This window comes from Nesoenas mayeri (assembly GCF_963082525.1).
Source record: "Nesoenas mayeri genome assembly, chromosome: 9".
NCBI lineage: Eukaryota > Metazoa > Chordata > Aves > Columbiformes > Columbidae > Nesoenas > Nesoenas mayeri.
This window is the reverse complement of record NC_137557.1, coordinates 16,404,771-16,424,923: the sequence shown is the minus strand read 5'-3', so window position 1 is coordinate 16,424,923 and position 20,153 is coordinate 16,404,771. Positions and strand designations below refer to the sequence as shown.

Sequence of the window (20,153 nt, the reverse complement as noted above, 5' to 3'; positions counted from 1 at the left end):
CCCCAAATAAACCACAAAAACAAAACCCAAACAACCCCAAAACCTTATGCTGCATTAATTTTTGTCAATGCTACCTCACAGAAATGCTTCTTTGGTGGCTTTTAGGTTTAATGTCAGGGTAATGTCTGATAAACAAGCTTCTGTTTTGGGGCACTTGAGGATGTTTCTTATTTGCAAATCTTATTTTGCTGTGACTTGAATGTGTGCTGTGGAATCCAGCTTGCTTGAAATAATGTGCTTTTGTGTATTTCTTCCTTCTGTATAAAGAATCAGTTAGGTATGGGATCACTTAGTCATTATTTTTTATGATTATTCATACCACACGTGGTCCAAAATAGATGTTGAAGAGGAAGAGAGTCTATGCTTTATGCAAAATTTCGATGACAAACGTCATTTTTTAAAGGAAAATGGGGTGTTTTTTCACGTTCTTTTGCATTGTTTTGACTTAAATGACACTTGTTTGCCTTCCTCTCTCCCCAGGCCCTGGTGAAACACGTCCAGTCGAAAGGTTACCCCAACGAACGCTTCGAACTCCTCACCAACTTCCCCCGAAGGAAACTCTCCCACCTGGACTATGAGATCACATTACAGGAGGCCGGGCTGTGTCCTCAAGAGACTGTCTTTGTGCAGGAGAGGAATTAGCACGAGTCCTGCCAGCCTTCCTCCCCATCCCTCTTCACCCGGGACACCGACTCTTGAAATATGCAGTTGAGGGGCTGGGATCGCAGTGCTGGAATCGGGCCCTTCTCTCGCTTCTTCCTTTCTCCTCCTCTACTGACCTAATGGGAGCGTTGCGAGTTTTATTTCCTTCTCAGCTTGGGCCCTGCGGAGAGCACGGGGAAGAACATCTTCCCTTTGTTTTCGTGGGATAGAGCGAAACAATAACCTCTGTACCCAGTATGCTGGGGCTTGGAGTGGCCATGACACACGTACCCTTCTCGCTGCTATTCCTAAATCTGTTGGGTTTAATTTATTTTTGAAAATAGTGTGTGGTAAGGCACTGAATCATCTCTCTGTAAAGGAGAGTGTGTAATCTTCAGTATTTCCTTTGATTCTCTACACGGTCTCCATTAACCTTGCGGCCTTCTCAAGGGTTCACTTAGCTGGGGTTTGGGAGGAGCTGTGGTCAAATACTCTGCTCCCATCTAATTTAAAGGCTTTTAGATTGCGTGTATGTTTTCCTCCTGCTTTAAGTGCTGCCGGTGGACATAGTAAAAGAGAAAACAACCAACCAAAAAAGAACCACCACCCAGCTATGGTCTATATGGCATTGACTGCTTGGCCCAGGGGAAAAGCTGTATTTCTGCTGGTGGGGTTTCCAGTTGGTCTCTCCCCACCATCCCCTACACGTCTCCTTTTTACTTTCCCTCAGGATTATGCGAATGATGATGGAAGGTGGCAGGATACCGCCAAGATTTTGGGCTCTCCAGAAAACACCTGTTGTAAAAAACTTGATTGTTGGCTTTTAGCACCGTGTTTTGTTTCGCTTTCCCCAGGAGCGACCGAGCTGCGCGGGGGTTTCAGAGCGCTGACCATGAGTGCGAGGCAGGTTGTCTTTCATTAATTTAAAAACATGCACAGCCTTGTCACACTGTGGACTGTTTCCATGTCAGTCTATATCTGGGAGGTGGTATGGAAAGCGACCAGGTTATTTAGGCTTTTTTTCAGCTCTGGGAGCTGGCACCAAAGTCCTGGGCCGTGCCTGTTTGCCCAGTGTCTTCTCTAGACCTTGAGTTGTCAACCCGTTGGTATTTCAGTGGGATCAAAGTTAACTAACACAGCCATCCTCAAGTTGGGCCTTAAATTTGTGCATTTACAACTAAGAACTCGGTTTAGCGTGTTCTTCATCAGTGAGGAAAAAGGCATGTGAGACCTACCATGACTGCTGACGTTTCTGCAGCTTCAGATGATTGTGCTTGTTAAAGAAAAAAGACTTAAGTGATCAGAAAGTTACCATAGACTAAAACTTTTCAAGCTGTTTTGCCTTTAATTTCATACTAGCCTGCGTACCTTGGAGTCTTTAAATGTAGGAGATCACAGAAAACGCCTCACATTCCCCATGCTAGTGTTAGCTCACCACTGTCTTCTGCTCATCATTGAGGTTTTACATGTAATCATACAATTGTATAAATTGATTTCCCTTCTGCACAAAACTATTTTGTGTTGTGCGGCAAGATGTGCTATCAGGAAAGCAAAGTCTGGTCAGGGTTTCCTGATCAGTGGTTGATGTGGCGCCAGATTTGTGATGGAGGCTGGGAAGGGAATCGTGAAGCCAGCGGAGGAGTCGGGATGTTGGTGTTTGGGCTGTGAAGCAGCTGAAAGATCCTTTGTGTCCCTATGATATCCAAATTCATCACTCGGACAGAAGGAAACCCTTTCTGTGTAGGCCTAATGCTTCCCTAAGTAGCTTCGGCTGTCTCGTTGAAGTAACTCTGACCTTTTTTTTGCCTTGGAACGTGTTCGCTCTGCTGTGGTTAAGCCACAGGAAACTTCCAGCGGGCTGCCAGCAGGACATGGCACCGGCGCGTGTACAGATGCTCCTTCGGTGTCCCTTGGGCAGGCTGACATGGGAGTGCCTTGGCCTTTCTGCTCGCCTGCCTTTGCGTTTCCACCGCTCCTGTGAGGTGTGGCGGGTTGGTTGTGTTTTCTGGTGGAGGGCCAGCTCTGTTTTGGACAGGCCTGGGTTTGTACCTGCTCTGGGAATGTGGTTCCACCTTGGCTTTTGTAGCAGTTAAGTTAAACATGCAAAATTGACTCTGCCCTTTCAGTCTTAGGTCTGTCTTATTGGTGGCTTCTCTTCTCTTGTCCCTCTCTTTTTGGTCCCTCTCTTTTTGGTCCCTCTCTTTTTGGTCCCTCTCTTTTTGGTCCCTCTCTTCTTGGTCCCTCTGCCCTCCCCTACCATACATGCAGCTAACTTGTTATTAATGTCTTGAAGCAATCTGATATAAAGTCATCACTAATCTGATATAAAATCCTCCCTGTATCAGCAGCAGGGAAGCGGCAGGGAGCCTCAACTTTTTCCATCAGTTCTTCCCCTGGAAAGACTCCGGGCTGCGTGGTCCCGTACCAGGAACCTTCCTTCCCCCGTCGCTCGGAGCCGAGGCAGCCGACAGCTCCTTCCTTTCCTCTGTGCTCAGAAGTAACCCCACACTCATCACCTTGCTCTCCAAACCAAACTGGGAGCCCTAGGTCAGTCTGCTCTTCATTCCTTTTGTTACGTGAGGAAGCAAATGTTGCCTGCAGCAGGTTTCTTTTTAAACCATTGAGGAACGCGTCTCTTGGGCACAGTAAATGGTTTTGCTGGCTGGTGTGGCGGCACCAGGAGTGCTTATGCTCTCACTTCATTTTTTGTTTCTTGGAGTTTTATTTAGAAAAATATTACTCTTTTAATAACCTATTGTGTGTCCATCAGCTGTGCTGCTGCTGTTTGCACCAGCCGGGATAGAACCTTTTCATGCCTTCATTCGTATTTGAAGCCCTTTGGAGCTTGGAGGAACGTGGCTGGAAACGTCACCCACGTTACAGCTATGGCCGCTTGTAGCAGTGAAGGTACAAGCTCATTGGGCTCTGTTTATAAACCATTTGTAACAATCATTTCTAGATGTTCAGTCTGACATTCGAATCGCTTTTGACGAGGTTGGAAAAAAAAAAGCCTTGAATCTCAGATTGCAAAAGGAGGTGTTGGAATATGCAGGAGAGAGGAAAGAAATCCTTCAAAGTCTGTGGCTTGTGGCTTCCCATGGGTGTTGCTTGGCCATAATTCGGGTGTTGTGTCCCCCTTGAGTGTGGAGGAGCAGAAGCACATGTGGACGGTGGGAATAGAGAACTGAACAGAACTACCATGTTTCAGGCGGTATCTTGTTGATGTTTCCTGTTGGCTTCTCCCTCGTGATCCTTCAAAGGCCCAGGGAAGGATTTTGGGTCTTCCCAATCATAGCTGCACTAAATCAAGCTGATTGAGCAGCATCAACCTCGCACCGTTCCCTCCCAGCAGCAAAAGGGCAAGTAAAGGCTGCACCAGACGTTTCTGGGCATACACCAGAGGCCTTGAGTTGCCATCTGTGATTTTTACATTTCTGATGTTCAGAGGCTGAAGTGTGTTGCCCTTCCTGAGAAATCAGATAAGTTAACACCATTATTAAAAGAATGCGCATGTGTGCGCATAGTAGCCTGTAAAATAGTTGTCTCTAAAAAGGCACCCAAAGGTACTGTTGTTCCAAGTGGATTTAAACAGCAATTTTGCATCAGCGTAGTTTCCAGGGCTGCTTCACTATTACAGAACAAAACCTCTCGTCCATAAAGCACGTCCCTTGTTCGCTACTGCAAACAGCGTTTCACATCGTCCGCGACTTTCTTAGCTACATTTTTTAAAGATTTTATATACTCAGCTGCACCAGCTTATACCAACTTCCATTTACTGCTGCTTTGCACCCTTGCAGAAACGGGCAGCCAGTTTTAGAACGTGTTTTAATACATAAACCTCACTGCTGAAGGGCCGGGTGTCGGGAATTGCTGTTCTTGCCCGAGCACTGAGCTTGTTCGCAGCGACTCGGGAACCACAAGGGCTAAAGGAAAAGCAGCTTTCTTTTGGGGACAAAGCATCACCTGTACTGTGTTCGTCAGGTTCCATACGCCGGGGAGATGCATCAAATGTGGTGGGTTTGGGTTCTTTCTAAACCGTGTGGAAACAGATAACACCTGTGTGGGAGTGTCCGTGTGAATAGGAAAACGTGTCGTTTCAGGAATTTCTTTAATGTTTATGCCTTCTTAGTTTGTAGTAAATGTCACTGCTTGCTGCTTGTTTGATTCCTCTTTAGTCAAGTTAGTAGGAATATTCCCAGAGGAGAAGGGGTGGCAGGGATGCACTTGAGACAGGTGAAGTGCAAAGTCTCGGTCCCGCGCCGACTGCATGTGCCTTGTCGAGCTGGTTTAACAGATTCAAATCCCTCTTCTATTTATCCCTTTCTATTTATTTATTTTAACAGAAAATACTTTCTACAAACGCAACAGCTGCGGGTTTACAGGCGAAACAAAACGCGTGTGTCGAGCCCTATGTTGGCCATCCACGGTGTTGGCAAGACCGACAGTGGCGTGTTTGGAGTTGATCTGAACACATTTAACGGCCGGCTGTTGAGGTTTGTTGGTTGACGTTCTGCAAAGAGAGTCTTGCCGAGGTTTTCTCTGTCCGAGCCCAAGATCTCACCGCAGTTTGGTGATGTTAATATCTGCTCCTGAACTGGCGAGGTTAATGGATTCCCTTTCGGTCGTGGTGTACAGGGCGACTTTTACTCCAGTCTCCTCTTGTCCGTGAGATGCTTAATGTCTGTCCGCCCCCAATAAATATAGCCATATGTATATACTTATATACACACACACACACACACACACGTGTTTTTAATCGGAGAACGTGGCACTTGACATCAGTGCCTCAACCTGCCTCACTTTTAAATGGGTAAATAACGAGTGATTGCAGAAGTTCGGGATTTGGTCGCTGTCATTAATTACTGTGAGTGTCTGCAGTATGGAGAAAAGTCATTTTGTAATTGCTCGTTAAATGCTGCTGAGACTTTGAGGTATAGCAGGATCAATGGTAGAAGTCTATGGAGCGGGGGGACAAGGTGCTATTTTAGAGAACAGATGTACGTGAAGAACATCTGGGTAAAACCCCACTCAGAGACACGGTGCCTCATCAGAGACACCGGACCGTAGGGTAGATGGTTTTTACAAAATGAGCCTGTTTCCTCTAATTGATGAACTTAGGGTTTCAAAATTATGTGTTTGCCTGTTGGTTTTTACAGTAGTCACCTTATTCTTCAATGATGGCGACTCCATGTGGGAGGAGGAAGAGGATTAATTGGGAAGATTTCAGCTCACTGTGCTGGGAGGGACCAAACTCAAGGAAACCTCTGATCTATATACACAACTGCTGCATTTTTTTATAAATATATGTAAATGTCCTATTGTAATATTTGATCCTGGAAATAAAACAAACTGTTTTCAGTAGCTTTCTGCATCCCTTGGCTTTTGGGTTGTGGGTTTTTAGTTGGTTTAGTTCTAACCAAAGTCTGTCCCTGCATTACATGGAGTTTTTTCCTTAAGGTTATTGGGGTAGAAGGGAAGAAAATCAAGCTGAGTTCCCTATAGGTGAGTATATGAGTTGTTAGTAAAACAGTCAGCCAAAACTTCAATCCATTACAAAATCTCGAAGTGAGACAAACCTTTGGTAGGAAAAAATACCCTGGTGGAACTGAATAGAAAGAGTCGGGGCTGGGATTTTCCATCCTTCCCAAAGGAAGAGCGGAGAACATGTGGCTTTTCTATTCTGAACCATCCACATCCTCCTCGCTTTTCCAAGCCTGTCTGGGGGCGGACTTCAGTTTTTCGGTGTGTGCACCTCTCCTCATGGTATTAACAGGACAATTCCTGTTTCTGTGATGAAGACTCCCTCGTGTGCCTTTCAAGGCTGGAGAACAGCCTGATCCCTTCGTGCAGCTTATATTTCCCCTTCCAACTGAGTCGGAAATATGTTTAATCACAGTCTGCGGGTCAAGGAATTACAGGGTAGACTCAAGATAGCTCGTTTTTAATGTATTTATTTTTCCTTTCTGCAGACTCCTTCGAACTTGTAACTGCTTTGGTTTATCGCATCTGAAGTGATAAATCAGGTGAAGCTCGTCAAGAAGCTAAAGCAAATGCTGTGTTGTCCAGCAGCGTCGTGTTGGTGCTTCTTCAGTCCGAATTTGAGCCACAAACTCCATGCAGGGCTTGTCTAAGGGATCACTGTTGACAGCAAACATCCCACACCTGATTTTAGAGGAGTCTTAGCTCGCTCGCAGCAGAAACAGATCTAGAGATGCTACTGAGAGGAGTGGGAGACACCATGCAATTGTGGACAGGACGAGATGGGGGCCGGTTTGGCACAGAATGGTTCAGTCTCACCGATTCAAACTCAACTCGGCCTCTTTGATTCTCCTGGAACCCAAACCACACCTGAAACCCGACCTGCTACGCAATTCCCAGAGGAGTTTGGAGAAGCAAAGAGCTGGGGAACCTGGTTAAGAGAGTGGATGTAGTGGTTATAAAAACTACCGACCTCAGGAAGAGCCATTGCCAACCGTGACCTGCAAACCGTGCAGCAGAGAGGCAGAGTCCTCTAAGTGTGACAGGATAAATGCACAGAAAGCAGCTAGAATGAAAGCGACCGGCATCTCTTCAGCTGCAATCAGGAGCTGGGGAAGGTGTGAGCAGGAGGACGGGGCCGAGCCGGCATCGATCTGCACGGAGCTGCGTTGGGCAGCGCTGTGGCTGGGTGACTCGGCCGCGAGTTACTTGCCCGTAATTGCCGTGCCGAGGCTTTCATAATTCAGTTCTGGTGTGAGAAAGGGGGGCATGCGGCCGCTCACGGTGCCTGGGAAAACCACACGGGGCTAAAATTACTCTGAGCCTCGGGCTGGGTGGGTGAAAGGGGAAGATCAGCGACGCTGCGGGGAGAAGATTCACCCTGACACTTCATGCTGGGCGCCACGGGGGTTTTCTGTGAGAGATGATGGATCAGATCATGTGTGTGGCCACGCAGGAAGCTCAGATTGCTGTGACGTAGAAAAGGGCACAAGATGAGGTTGCAACACATTTTCTTCCAGCAAAGTGAAAAACACTTCCTCTCTAAGTAAAATAAAAAAAGGAAGGAGAAACTGGATTCTCAGCAGTCCTGCAGGTCCTACATGTTTCACCTTGGCTCCTGTCTGCTTTTCAGAGGCCGATTCATGTTATTTAAGAATAAAACAGGGATTTACGTGCTGGTGCAAACTCCGATTTTCCTTTCAGAGGAATCATTATTCACATAGTCTGCTTCTCTCAGCTTATTTTTTCCTAGGCAAAGGGAACTGGCTGATGTAATGCATCCATCTCTTTCCACGTGGCACTCAAGGGCTCCAACTCCATTTCCTGCTTCTCCCAACAAGCAGCGGCACATTGTCCTTAGGGCAGGTTTTACATTCTCGATGCTCCCGTACTCCTTGGTTTGAGGGCCAGAAAAGCCGCTCTGAAGCGTGTTGGCAGGTGCTACTTGTGTGCCTTACCCTGGGTAGAGCAAGTTGGGTTGTAAACCAAAAGGTAGTTGCCCTTTTCTATCAGAGCAAGACGGTATCGGGGCTATAAGGCACTTACGCTTCGTTTCCAGCGGGTGTTGCAGAGGGGGAAACCCACGTCCCGAGCAGCTGATGTGCCACGGGCCCTCATGATGAACACACGAGGAATACGAACCTTCTCCAAACTCTTCGTGGAGAAGATTCTTCCTTTCCCCCACAGGCCCATGAGCAATTCCCCTCCTTCCTTGTGCTGCTGCAACTCCTCGGCCATAAAAACTGCCCCATTTTTGCTGGCTTTTTGTACTACAGCTTCCCTGTCTCCTGTTCTCAGACATGGAGGGAATGTTCTCCTGGTCCTGTTCCCATCTTGGAGCTGCCACAGTCAGACCTTCTCTGTGGGGACAGAAAAGGAGCTTCCACGTCACATACCACAGGCACCCCCAATAGGACTTGGAAACGTCTGATGCCTTGCAATAATTAAAATATCCAGAAATAACCTTTCTCTCTCAACGTTACCACCAGGGTGCGAGACATACGTAATGGGGTTATGGTCAACACCTGGAGCAGTCTGCAAAGAAGCAAAGGACAGGAGATGGGAACCAGCGGCGATGCGAGAATGTTGATTTAGAAGCCTTTATTAAAAGACTAGTGTGCTCCCTCCTGTGCGTAAAAATGGGAAGAGGCAAATCTGAACTGTTCAGCACGAAGCTTTGCACGACGAGGGGAAATAAGGTGAAACGTGATGGATGAAGCCCTTGGTGGAGGACATGGACTTAAGGTGAGAGGCAGTGTTTGGTGTGGTCTGAAAGGAAAACGTTCTCTCTTAAATAGTCATTGTAGGTTGTTTCAGGAGAAAAGGCGTTTGCTGCTTGGGCAGTGGTCAAGGCATTTGAGGCAGACATGGTAGAAGCCTTAAAATCTGAAGCTGTGTGTGTGCTGGTGGACTTGTGGCTTCTGCTGGTGACAGGGGACATAATGGAACAGAGGGATCAGCCGCGGTGCCAGCGGAGGCCACCTCATTGAGACGGGACAGTCATCCTTCCTTCTGAGCCGCCGGCTGTGTGGGAGAGGAAGGATCATGAGTGATGTGGTGGGTGGACCTCGGGGTGGAGGAACAAGACGTGGAGCACACGCCATAAATAGTCACCCATGGGCGATACCTCCAGGACAGGGCCCATCCGAGGGGTGGACGCTGCTGGCTCTGCAGGGCACCGCTCCCAGGTAAGCCAGGACGGCAGGAGTACACGTTCCATGGGCTTTGCTTGGATCCCCTTGCTTTTGGCCATGGAGACGTGCTGGCAGGACAGGAGTCAAAAGGGTCCTAACAGAGGCTGGTGCAGCTGCACTTTATCTCCACTTTCGGAGAGGTTTGTCTGTCTGCTGAGATAGAAGAATGCAACTCATGCCAACCTGCTTCTTGCCCAAGGGGAGCCATGGAGAGCTTCCTGGGGCAAGGAGACCTGGGGAGAGGGCAGCGCTGGAGGAAAGGAGAGGGGGAGACTTGCAGAAAACCACAAGAGCCTCTGGCTGGTGAGAGCGGTCCCCGCTTGCTCCAGAGGAGCAAGAGCAATTCTGGAAGATCCTCCAAAATGAGGAGGTGGGACTCACACTGGGTGCTCCTGACTCTGGGGGGACAAGCACCCACCATCCCCGGACTGCAGGTGGGAGCGCAGTGAGGGCGAGAGGCCCTGAATTCCTTCAGACCAAGGCAGAGAGGACAGACAGCAGAGGGGCAGTGAAGCTCCAGGATGGCTGGAGCTGCTGGTCCACCTTGGGCTCATTGGCTCTCCATGTTTTTCAGCCCTGTCCCCCCACATTCAGCTCTCCCTGGCCCTGGCAGCCCCTGGGGCTGGTGTCCAGCAGCTCCCAGCGCTGCAAAGTCCCCTTGGGCTGTGTCCCCGGGCTGTGCCGGGGCCGGACGTGCAGCCTGGGCCGTGCGAGGGGGCTGCTTCTGCTTTTGCAAAGCCAGAGCGAGCCTGAAATAAATCAGCCAGTGCGAGAAGCAGCTCGATTGGGGAAGGTTTGGAGGGGAAGCCGTGTGAGCAGCGGCTGGAGCCCCTGGGTTTGCTCAGCTGGAGCAGAGCAGACTGAGGGCAGAGCGCATGGGCTGCAGGTTCAGCAGGAGCAGGAGGGGCAGGGTGAGCTCTGCTCTGTGACAGTGACAGAGCCCAGGGAACGGCAGGAGATGTGCCAGGGACGGTCAGTGGGACATGAGGAAAAGGTTCTTCACCCAGAGGTGCTGGACACTGAACAGGCTCCCCAGGGAGGTGTCACAGCCCCAACCTGACAGTGTTCAAGAAGAGACTGGACAACGTCCTCAGACACACAGGGTGACCTGTGGGGTTGTCATTGCAGGGACAGGAGTTGGACTCCATGATCCTTCCAACTCAGGACATTCTATGACTCAGGGAGGTTGTGCAAAATGGGCTGCAAGCCACTGGGAAAGGGGAAAATGCATAAAACTGACCCAAAGCAAAAATGAATGCAGAGTAGAGGAAACCTGGGAAGACGGGGCAACAGGTTGTGTTCAGCGGTCCCAGCGCAACTGATGGACATCTCGTGTCCATGGGGGAAGGAGAGAAAGCTGACTTTTGGCAAGGTGTTACCTGGAGATTGGCAAGCACCACCTAGGTGAACCAATAACTCCATAAAACACCAGCAGAGCTGGGTGCCTCGCCTGCGGGTAGCTGATAACCTCTTCTTAATTAACTAATTGTTTTCAGCATATCCAGACCAAGGGTAGGACCAGAGTGCGGTGGGGATGGAGTTGCTGTTGGATTTAGTTGGAGTCTGATGTGCTTTCACAAGTCCTCGTCCAAGGATTCCAGCCCTTTCCTGGCTCATTGTAAGGGCTCAGAGTCAAATGGCGTTGCAGTGGTTGGGCTCCTGCCCACAGGAACGTTTTGGAGGATTCGACCATGCGGGTCGCACGGTTTCAAGGCTTGGTGCAGGACTTGCCTTAAAGCCCCTAGCAAAGGAATATTAGGGTTAATCTAAATTTGGACTTCTCCTTCTAGGATAAAATAGCTTAACATCAAGGAAACAGTTTGGCAGCTATAGGTTGGTATTAATATTGATTTTTTTTTTTGTAATATGTGGTTAATTAGACGTTGTGGGGAAAATAGAATTTCCTTTGGAAATTGCACTCGGTGCTGGTGGAGACAAAAAAAGCACAAATCAGCAAACTCCTGTGTGCTCGCGGCTGGGAGATGGACTCAGGGTGGGGGAGCTGTGGGGCACCGTGGGGCCAAACCACAGAATTGCAGAGTGTCAGGGGCTGGAAGGAACCTGGAAAGCTCATCCAGTGCAATCCCCCCATGGAGCAGGAACACCCAGATGAGGTTACACAGGAAGGTGTCCAGGCGGGTTGGAATGTCTGCACAGAAGGAGACTCCACAACCTCCCTGGGCAGCCTGGGCCAGGCTCTGCCACCCTCACCCCCAACAAGTTACTTCTCATATTCAAGCGGAACCTCCTGTGTTCCAGTCTGCACCCATTGCCCCTTGTCCTGTCACTGGTTGTCACCCAGAAGAGCCTGGCTCCATCCTCCTGACACTCCCCCTTTCCATATTGATCCCCAGGAATGAGTCCCCCCTCAGTCTCCTCTTGTCCAGCTCCAGAGCCCCAGCTCCCTCAGCCTTTCCTCACACGGGAGATGCTCCACTCCCTTCAGCATCTTGGTGGCTGCGCTGGACTCTCTCCAGCAGTTCCCTGTCCTGCTGGAACTGAGGGGCCACCACTGGACACAAGATTCCAGGTGTGGTCTCCCCAGGGCAGAGCAGAGGGGCAGGAGAACCTCTCTGACCTACTGACCACCCCCTTCTAACCCACCCCAGGTACCATTGGCCTTCCTGGCCACAAGGGCCCAGTGCTGGCTCATGGTCACCCTGCTGTCCCCAGGACCCCCAGGTCCCTTTCCCCTACACTGCTCTCTAAAAGACAGCCCCTTCCTCTCCTCCTCTTCCTCCTGTCCCTGTGCAGGGTGGCCATGTGTGTGGGGAAGTGCAGCCGGATCGTGGGTCCCTGCCTGCTGATGCTGGGCATGCTCTCCGTGGCCGCCAGCGTCCTCCTGCTCTTCCCCGGCGGGACGTGGCGGTACCTGGCCGAAGGGCACATCAGCCGACACGCCAAGGCTGTGCCGGGCGTCTGGGGCGGCGGCATCGCTGTGAGTACCGCGGTTCACACTGTGTCCTGCCTCACGTCCTGCCTCGTGTGTCCACAGAGCAGGGATGAAGGGATGGGGCTGGTGTCTCCTTTTTGTCCCCAGCTGCTTTTTCTCTCCACAGGTGCTGCTGGCAGCGACCCACATCACGGCGGTGGGGTGGCGATGCGGCTGTGCCGGCTGCTCCGACTGTGGCACCCGGCGCAACGTAAGGAGGGGCCCCCGTGCCAAAGCAGCCCCAGCTGGCGCGTAGTGGGTGGCCCCAGGGGGGACATGACATGGTGCCACCTCTCCTGTGGTGGGACGTGGCATGGATCCTCCTGTCCCATGGTGGGATGTCGTAGGGTGCCCCTGCTCCCCCAGTGGGATGTGGCAGGGTGCCACCTCTCCCATTGTGAGACATGGTGGGGACCCTCCTGTCTCATGGCCCCATGGTGAGCCATGATGGGAAACCTCCTGTCCCGTGGCCCCATGGTAGGACATGGTAGGGACCCTCTTGTCCCGTGGCCGCATGGTGGGACACAGTGGGGAACTTCCTGTCCCATGGTGGGACATGGTGGAGACCCTCCTCTCCTGTGGCCCCATGGTGGGACATGGTGGGGACCTTCCTGTCTCATGGCTCCATGGTGGGACATGGTGGAGACCCTCCTGTCTCACGGTGAGACATGGTGGGGACCCTCCTCTCCTGTGGCCCCATGGTGGGATGTGATAGGTAGCCCCTCTCCTGTGGCAGGTTGTGGCAGGGTGCCATCTCTCCCATGGCCCCATGGTGGGACATGGCACAGATTCCCCTCTCCCCTGGTCCTGTGGTGGGTGCCCCCTCTCCTGTGTTGTGTCACAGCAGGCTGCCACCTCTCCTGTGGCCCTGTGGTGGGACGTGGCATGGACCCTCCTCTCCAATAATTCCATGATGGGATGTGGTAGGGTGCCCCCTCTCCCATGCTGGGTCATGTTGGGGTGTCCCCTCTCCTGTGGCCCTGTGGTGGGATGCTCCATGGTGCCACCTCCCCAGAGGACAGGGCTCTGCCCCACCAGGCTCCATGCGGCAGCTCCCTGCCTGTCCCCACTCCCTGCCCACTTCTGTCCAGCTCAAAACAACCCACTGACCTCTCCATCCTCAACCTCCACTCATGAGGCTGAAGCCCTTTGTGGTGAAAGGGAGTTTTGCCCCCTTACCAAACTCCACCAGCAACACACAACAACATTTTTGGAGCCCATCTGACTTTCGGTCCTCCTCGGTGTTCCCCACAGGCTTTTGTCTCCGCCGTGCTCTCCAAGCTGGCGCTCCTGGGTGCCGCTGCCTGCTTTGTCCTCTCTGGAGTGGGTTTGACCAATGGGCCCCTCTGCTTCTACAACGCCACTGAGCACGGCCCCCTCTGGGGTTACCCCTTCCTGGATGCCGGTGGCCAGGAGCCTGACATCAGGTAAGGCAGCGAGGCTGAGTCGCTGGTGCCACCTCATCAGCTTATTGCTAATTAAGTTGGTGTTAATTATGGTAGGTAGAGTTGGTGGGTTTGCTGGTGGTGATGCAGTAACTCAAGAGGTCTTCACCTTCCATGGGTTTCTGCATGGGTCACAACAACCCCATGAGTGCTCCGGGCTTGGGAAAGTGCCCAGTGGAAAAGGACCTGGTGGTGTTGGTGACAGCGGCTGAACATGCGCCAGCGTGTGCCCAGGTGGCCAAGAGGCCACCAGCGTCCTGGCTGGTACCAGCACTGGTGTGGCCAGCAGGCCCAGGGCAGTGACCGTCCCTGTGCTGGGACCTGGGGAGGACAAACCACCAATCCTGGGGGCAGTTCTGGGCCCCTCACGCCAAGAAAGGCCTTGAGGTGCTGGAGCGAGTGGAGAGAAGGGAACGGAGCTGGTGAGGGGCTGGAGCACAAGTGTGATGGGAGCGGCTGAGGGACCTGGGGGGTTCAGCTGGAGAACAGGAGCTGAGGGGAGACCTTCTGATCTCTGAACTGCCTGAAAGGAGCTTGGAGCCAGGGGGTTCGGGCTCTGCTCCCCAGGAACAAGCGCCAGGAGCAGAGGAAACGGCCTCAAGTTGCGCCAGGGGAGGTTGAGGTTGAATCTGAGAAGAATTTCTTCCCCAAAGGGCTGTGGGGCATTGGAACAGGCTGCCCAGGGCAGTGCTGGAGTCACCATCCCTGGAGGGTTGGACAGACGGACATGAGGTTCTCAGGACATGGGGCAGTGCCAGAGATGGGGGAACAGTTGGACTTGATGGTCTTTTCCAATCAAAGCAATTCTGTGATTCTGCAGTTCCTCCCATCCCCATCACCCTGCACACCCTGCTCATCCTCGGATGAAGGACGAGGTGGCAGGTGCACACCTCTGTGGCAGAAAGAGACGTGATTCCTGCCCCTCCATGGGGCAGCACTTTGCATCTCCTCTTCTCCCCGTGGCGCAGGGTAGAGAACTACCTGTACGATCATCACACCTGGAGCACCTGCCTGGAGCCGGTGGGTGTCGTGGCCTGGAACGTCGTCCTCTTCTCCCTGCTGCTGCTCGTCAGCGCTGCTGAGATGGTGCTGGCCTCGCTCCAGATCCTCAACGGCTGCCTCGGCTGCCTCTGCGGCTTCTGCGAGGGGAAGTAGGGACCCGCGGCAGTGCCGGGAGGCTGCTGCTCGGAGGAGGTGGTGTCCCCCGCTGTCCCTTGGCAGTGACAAATGCCCCGGCAGGAGTATGGCACAGACCGGGAGCTCCACTCAGCGCAAGACAGACGGACTCCCCCATGGGGGACAGACACCCGGGATGCTGACAGGAGGTGCGTGGGGTCGGTGTGCACAGGGCTGCCCCCTGCCCAGGCGATGCCTCTCCCTCCACCCAGGGGCCTGGCAGACTTTTGGGGTTGGGAACCAGCCCCGTGAGCGGTGGAGGTGAGGACGTGGCTCCTGGCATGAGCCCGATGGCTTCCCCGGCTGCTCCTCATCAGCGTCCACCTGCCCAAGTGCAAAATGTGACACGATTGTATTTATAGAGATAAGAGCTAGAACACTAATCTATTTTTGTTAATCAATCTGTGTTGGTGTTTATCTCCATGTGGGTGGGAGAGGCTTCCAAAACCCAGGAGACCAGAGGAACTGAGGCGGGCTGCGGCTGGGGCTGGGAAACATGGATGGAGTCATGCTGGGGGAGGCAGTGCTGGAACTGAGGTGTAACCCCCCTCAAAAAAAAACCTCACCCATACACACAGAACTATATGCAGCAAATGTGAGGAGCAGCCGCACATCCCCACCCGTCCCCAAGCTCATTGCACCACCCGCCGCTCTGCTCCCAGGGCTGTCACCGGTGTCAGTGTGTCCTCCATCCCTGTGCCCTTGTCCCCTAAACCTTTACAGGGACCGAGCATGGGGACAGACCTGAACCGACCTGTGCTGCAAGGACATTTATCCCCAAAATGGTACGGGTGGGTGGAAAGTTAGCAATGTTCATGGTAGTTTAAAAACAAAAGCCGTTAGCCAGATTAAACAGTAACTGGGTGATTTCAGAGAGACCATTGAGAAGAAGAGGATTTGGCTCTAACAGGATCATTAAAAAGGAGCAAGTAAAAAAGGAACATAAACATTTATGACCATGGGAGGAAAACCCCCGGAGCAGGGTGGTAGCACCAGGTACAGCACAGCCAGAGCATCATGTCCCCCACATGTGGGTGACACAGGGTGTCCCCAGCTCCCTGCTCCCCCCTCAGTGCTGCTGGTGCCCCCGTTATGTATTTTATGGGGTGGCTCACGTGCTCGGGAGGGAGCCTGAGGCAGGGCTAGTGGCACAAGCCTCCCTGCCCAACCAACTATATAATTAAAAAAGTAGCAATAGGAATGAGATAACCCCCAGTTTTGGGATGTTAGCGCACGGCTCCTGCATGATGTGGTGTCAGGACTCCAGGCTGAGAGCATCCTTGTGTGCTGGGCTGGTGGCCTGGGGCCCTGGAGGGAGCCGACCTGGGGGGCACTAGGAGACAAGGCAGCTCTTTCGGCCCCACTTGCCATGGCGTGTGGGGGGACCGTCCCGCTGGGGAGCAGTGGCTGCCAGGGGGATGTTCTGGAGCACGTCGTGCAGCGTGAACATGCTGAAGGAGATCTGCTCATAGGGCGACCGCGTTCCATTCTCATAGAGACAAGCGAAAGCAATGGCCGGGCCACCAGTGATGGAGGCCTCGTTGTAGGGCAGCTCCATGTAAGCCAGGTCTGAGTAAGCGCTTGGGCCCTCGTAGATGACCCATGGCTCGGTCCAGCTCTCCACATCCCTAGGGAAGGTGCTCAGGTGAACCCCCATGTTGACCCGTGACATGGAGCTGGTAGGATGGGAGTAGAGGACCCACGTCGGTGCTTGGAAGAAGGCAGGGGGGCTGGGGTTCACTGTGGGGTCCCCTCGGACTGAAGTGATGCTGTGGGCATGACAGTGATGCTCTGGGGAAGGACAACCCTTCTCAGGCTCAGCTGGCTCGCCGTGGCTGCCGGTGGCCACAGTGGGCGGCTTATCACCTGCCGCCTGCCCCGGGGACAGGTATCGAAACTGCTGGAGCATCCCAGGGAGCAGACGGCGAGCTGAGCCCTGGAGGGACGTCACAGGGTCCCCTGAGGCAGTGGGGACATACACAAAAGGTGCAGGGAAGCCAATGATGCTGCCGTGACAGCCATGAGGGGGCTCGACCAGCCGCTGGACCAGCTGCCCCCCATGGAAGACGGCCCCATCGTCCGTGCTGAGCGCCTGGACCCTGAAGCCCAAGGGGCTGCGGGCGTTGCAGTAGAGGACATTGGAACCATCCTCCTCGTCCACCGAGACCAGCTGGCACTCGCCCGTCTGCAGGTTGGGGATGAACTCGCCAAAGTGCCAGCGCCGGCCGTGGTCGTCGCTGTAGAAGGCGAAGGAGTGAGGGGTGGTCTTGCAGAGCTGCCCGAAGCACTCCTTGCAGTCGATGTGGTAGCTGTAGGCGGGCACCAGCAACCGCCCCGACCGCAGCTGGATCCCGTGCCCGGGGCCCAGGGCAAATGTCGCCCAGTCTGAGGAGCAGAGATGGGATGGAGGTGAAGAGTGGCCTCCATGGTGCCCCTGCCACGCCTGAGGTTGAAGGGTCTCCAGAGCACCCCCCAGCCTGGCCAAGCAAGGTGGGGGAGTGGGAGGGCAGCAGAGCCCCACACTGCCCCGTTGTCCTCACAGTCATGGAATCATCTTGGTTGGAAGACGCTCATTGAGTCCAACCGTTCCCCCAGCCCTGTTCCTGCCCCATGTCCTGAGAACCTCATGTCCGTCTGTCCAAACCTCCAGGGACGGTGAATCCAGCACTGCCCTGGGCAGCCTGTTCCAATGCCCCACAGCCCTTTGGGGAAGAAATTGTTCCCCACATCCAACCTCAACCTCCCCTGGCGCAACTTGAGACTGTTTCATCCTATTGCTTGCTATTTGGGAGCAGAGCCCTCTCCATCTCCCCTCCACCATGCAAGCAATATGGATGCTCTCTCCATCCCTTCTATCCTCTGCTTGGATTCCTCCTTCACTCCATCTAATTGATGCTCATGGACTTCCTACCCTGAGGCCACCTTTGTGCACACCATAGGTGGCTCCAGGAGGCCAAAACCCAGGTGCACCCTCCTGCTGCCTGTCCTCCCACTCCTTGCCCCTCTCTGGTGGGCTACCTTTGATGGCCCCACCGATGACCTGCTGCGTCAGGTCCATGGCTGCGCTCCAGCTCAGGCCCTGGTCGGTGCTGGTGACACAGCAGAGGCGGGTGACGTTTTGGCCGGTGACGATCTGGTAGGCTTCGGGCGTCCTGCCCAGCACCGTGATGAAGAAAAGGAAGAGGGTGCCGGTGAACTCGTCGTACAGCGGGCAGGGGTTCATGGACCGGTGGTGCTGCAGTGTTGCCGTCTCCAGCACACGCATGTCATCCCACTGCCCGGCGGGGAGGAGAGGATAGAGAGGGGTGAGACCCACCCCACGTCACCCAGCACAGCATCCCCTTTTACTCCAGGTGCTCAGCTGTGCCCCGCACGAGCAGTGGAGGACAACCACCCCACTGTTCCTGTGTCCCAGCCCAGCGCATCCCCTCGGCCCCGGCGCGTCCCCCGTCCCACCTCCACGTAGCTGCCATAGACGGAGCCGCGGCGCAGCACCAGCAGGTTGGCGTGGGCATCATCGGCGCTCAGCCGCTCCTCGGCGAACGCCAGCAGCTTGGCCACGCAGGGCAGGTAGAGCAGGGCGGGCACGCGGTACGTGACGCCGTTGGATTCCTTCTCGAAGAGCACGGTCCGGGCGGGGAAGTGCCGGGAGCCCATGGCGCCTGCGGCAGAAACGTGCGTCCCCACCCCGGTGGGCTGATGGGGGAGAGATCAGCTGGGGGTGTGGGCTGGGAGCTGGGTGGTCCTTGGAGAGTTTTGGAGCTTAACTTGGTGGGCTTGGGTTTGGGGAACCCCCCCCAGGAGCACAGGTCACTATGGGCAAGGATGGGGTCACCACAGCTCAGTGGTGGGACAGGAGTTGGGGTAATACCAAAGACACTGACCTGGGCTACCCCAAAATAAAATTAGATTGATCTTCAAGGGGCCCTTCAAAAGAGAGTTCTGGTAAATTGACACCACTCAGCACAGGATAGGTGTGACCAGCATTTCCCCACTGCCATCACCCAGCGGGTGTTGGGGACCGGAGCCTGTCCCCGCACAACCGAGACCCTGGGACCAGCCCAACATCAGGGACAGTTTTGCTCCTCATTTCCCCTGCACAGAACACCTGGGGTGCATGACACAAACTGCGGGGTCCCTGGCCAGGCTGTCCCTGCGGCAGTGGGGTGCACGCTGTCCCCAAGCGCCTTTGCTTCGGGGACAGCAGCAGTGACACCAGGGTGGTGTGTCCCTGGTTGTCACCACGGGATGAGACAGGCATCCCATTGGAACAGCCAAAAGCGGCTGTCACTCGTGTTTTAATTAGGAGTTTTCCTGATCAGCCGCCCCACGGAGAAAGCAAAGTCACTCACCGGGTCTTGCTCAGCTGGGGTGTCCCCTCGGTCCCTGTCCCCCGCCACGGGGTAACGCCAGCTCCCGCAGCCGCCGGCTTTCTGCAGAGCCCGCTGCCCCCCGCAGGGTCCCCCCACCGATGGTCACGGGGCTCCCGCAGCGGCGTGGCCGCAAAAAAGCCCTGAGTCAGCAGAGGCTGCAGCACAAAGGCCCCGTTATTGAGCCGGGGGCCCCGTGGCTGCTGAGCCGTCTTGCTCGGATCCCCTGAGAAGGGAGGCAAAGGGAGCCATGGGGGGTGTTTGCATTGCCTGCCTCAGTTTCCCTCCTCCCACAGGCCGGGAGAGGCCAGAGCTCACTGCCCAGGTGCTGCAGCCCTTGTCCACCCCAGCCCTGAGCTCCCTGACCCATGGACTGTGGTCCAGAGGGTCCCAGCCTCCCTGAGACACCCACCCACAGATCAGCTCTTAAGAAATTATTTTTATGCTTTTATTCCATCCTCACCAGCAGCTGAGCTAAAGCAGCTTGACAGAATTCATACGGCAAGCCACTGATCACAGAATCACAGAACAGTTTGGGTTGAAGGGATGTTCCCAGCTCCCCCAGTGCACCCCTGCCATGAGCAGGGACATCTGCACCAGCTCAGGTTGCTCAGAGCCCCGTCCAGCCTGGCCTGGGATGTCTCCAGGGATGGTTCATCCACCACCTTTCTGGCCAACCTGGGCCAGGCTCTCACCGCCCTCAGGGACAACAATTCCTTCCTCATGTCCAGCCTGAATCTCCCTCCTTTAGTTTAAAACCATCACCCCTCGTACTATCACAACAGGCCCTGCTCAAAAGTCTGTCCCCATCTTCTGGGCCCGTTTTAAGTCCGGAAAGGCTGCACTAAGGTCCCCCAGAGCTTCTCTTCTGCAGCTGAACCCCTCAACTCTCTCAGCTCGGCTGCAGGAGTGGCTG

The 20,153-nt window shown here is 54.0% G+C and overlaps 3 protein-coding genes across 8 annotated transcripts in view; 2 read left to right on the top strand and 1 right to left on the bottom strand.

The window, feature by feature from the left end:
- Window positions 1-5,989, top strand: part of UBXN7 (UBX domain protein 7) — a 34,533-nt gene extending 28,544 nt beyond the window's left edge. For 3 of the 6 annotated variants that reach the window (XM_080349816.1, XM_080349815.1, XM_080349817.1), the window contains one exon: window positions 481-5,989. In XM_080349816.1, the coding sequence (XP_080205942.1) occupies window positions 481-642 (162 nt within the window). In that variant the 3' untranslated portion in view covers window positions 643-5,989. The remainder of the gene's footprint in view (window positions 1-480) is intronic. The other 3 variants (XR_013922522.1, XR_013922523.1, XR_013922524.1) reach the window with 3 other exon arrangements.
- A 2,756-nt stretch (window positions 5,990-8,745) lies between these two features.
- On the top strand, window positions 8,746-14,846 carry TM4SF19 (transmembrane 4 L six family member 19; the record flags this gene model as incomplete). The annotated part of the gene is made up of 5 exons (XM_080349978.1): window positions 8,746-8,865; window positions 12,069-12,252; window positions 12,374-12,457; window positions 13,501-13,673; window positions 14,660-14,846. Exons 1-5 carry the CDS (start codon window positions 8,834-8,836, stop codon window positions 14,844-14,846), a joined length of 660 nt encoding a protein of 219 aa, XP_080206104.1. The 5' UTR covers window positions 8,746-8,833.
- A 1,354-nt stretch (window positions 14,847-16,200) lies between these two features.
- On the bottom strand, window positions 16,201-18,524 carry NEU4 (neuraminidase 4; the record flags this gene model as incomplete). The annotated part of the gene is made up of 3 exons (XM_080349924.1): window positions 16,201-17,252; window positions 17,886-18,141; window positions 18,324-18,524. 3 exons carry the CDS (start codon window positions 18,522-18,524, stop codon window positions 16,201-16,203), a joined length of 1,509 nt encoding a protein of 502 aa, XP_080206050.1.
- Window positions 18,525-20,153: the final 1,629 nt, after the last annotated feature.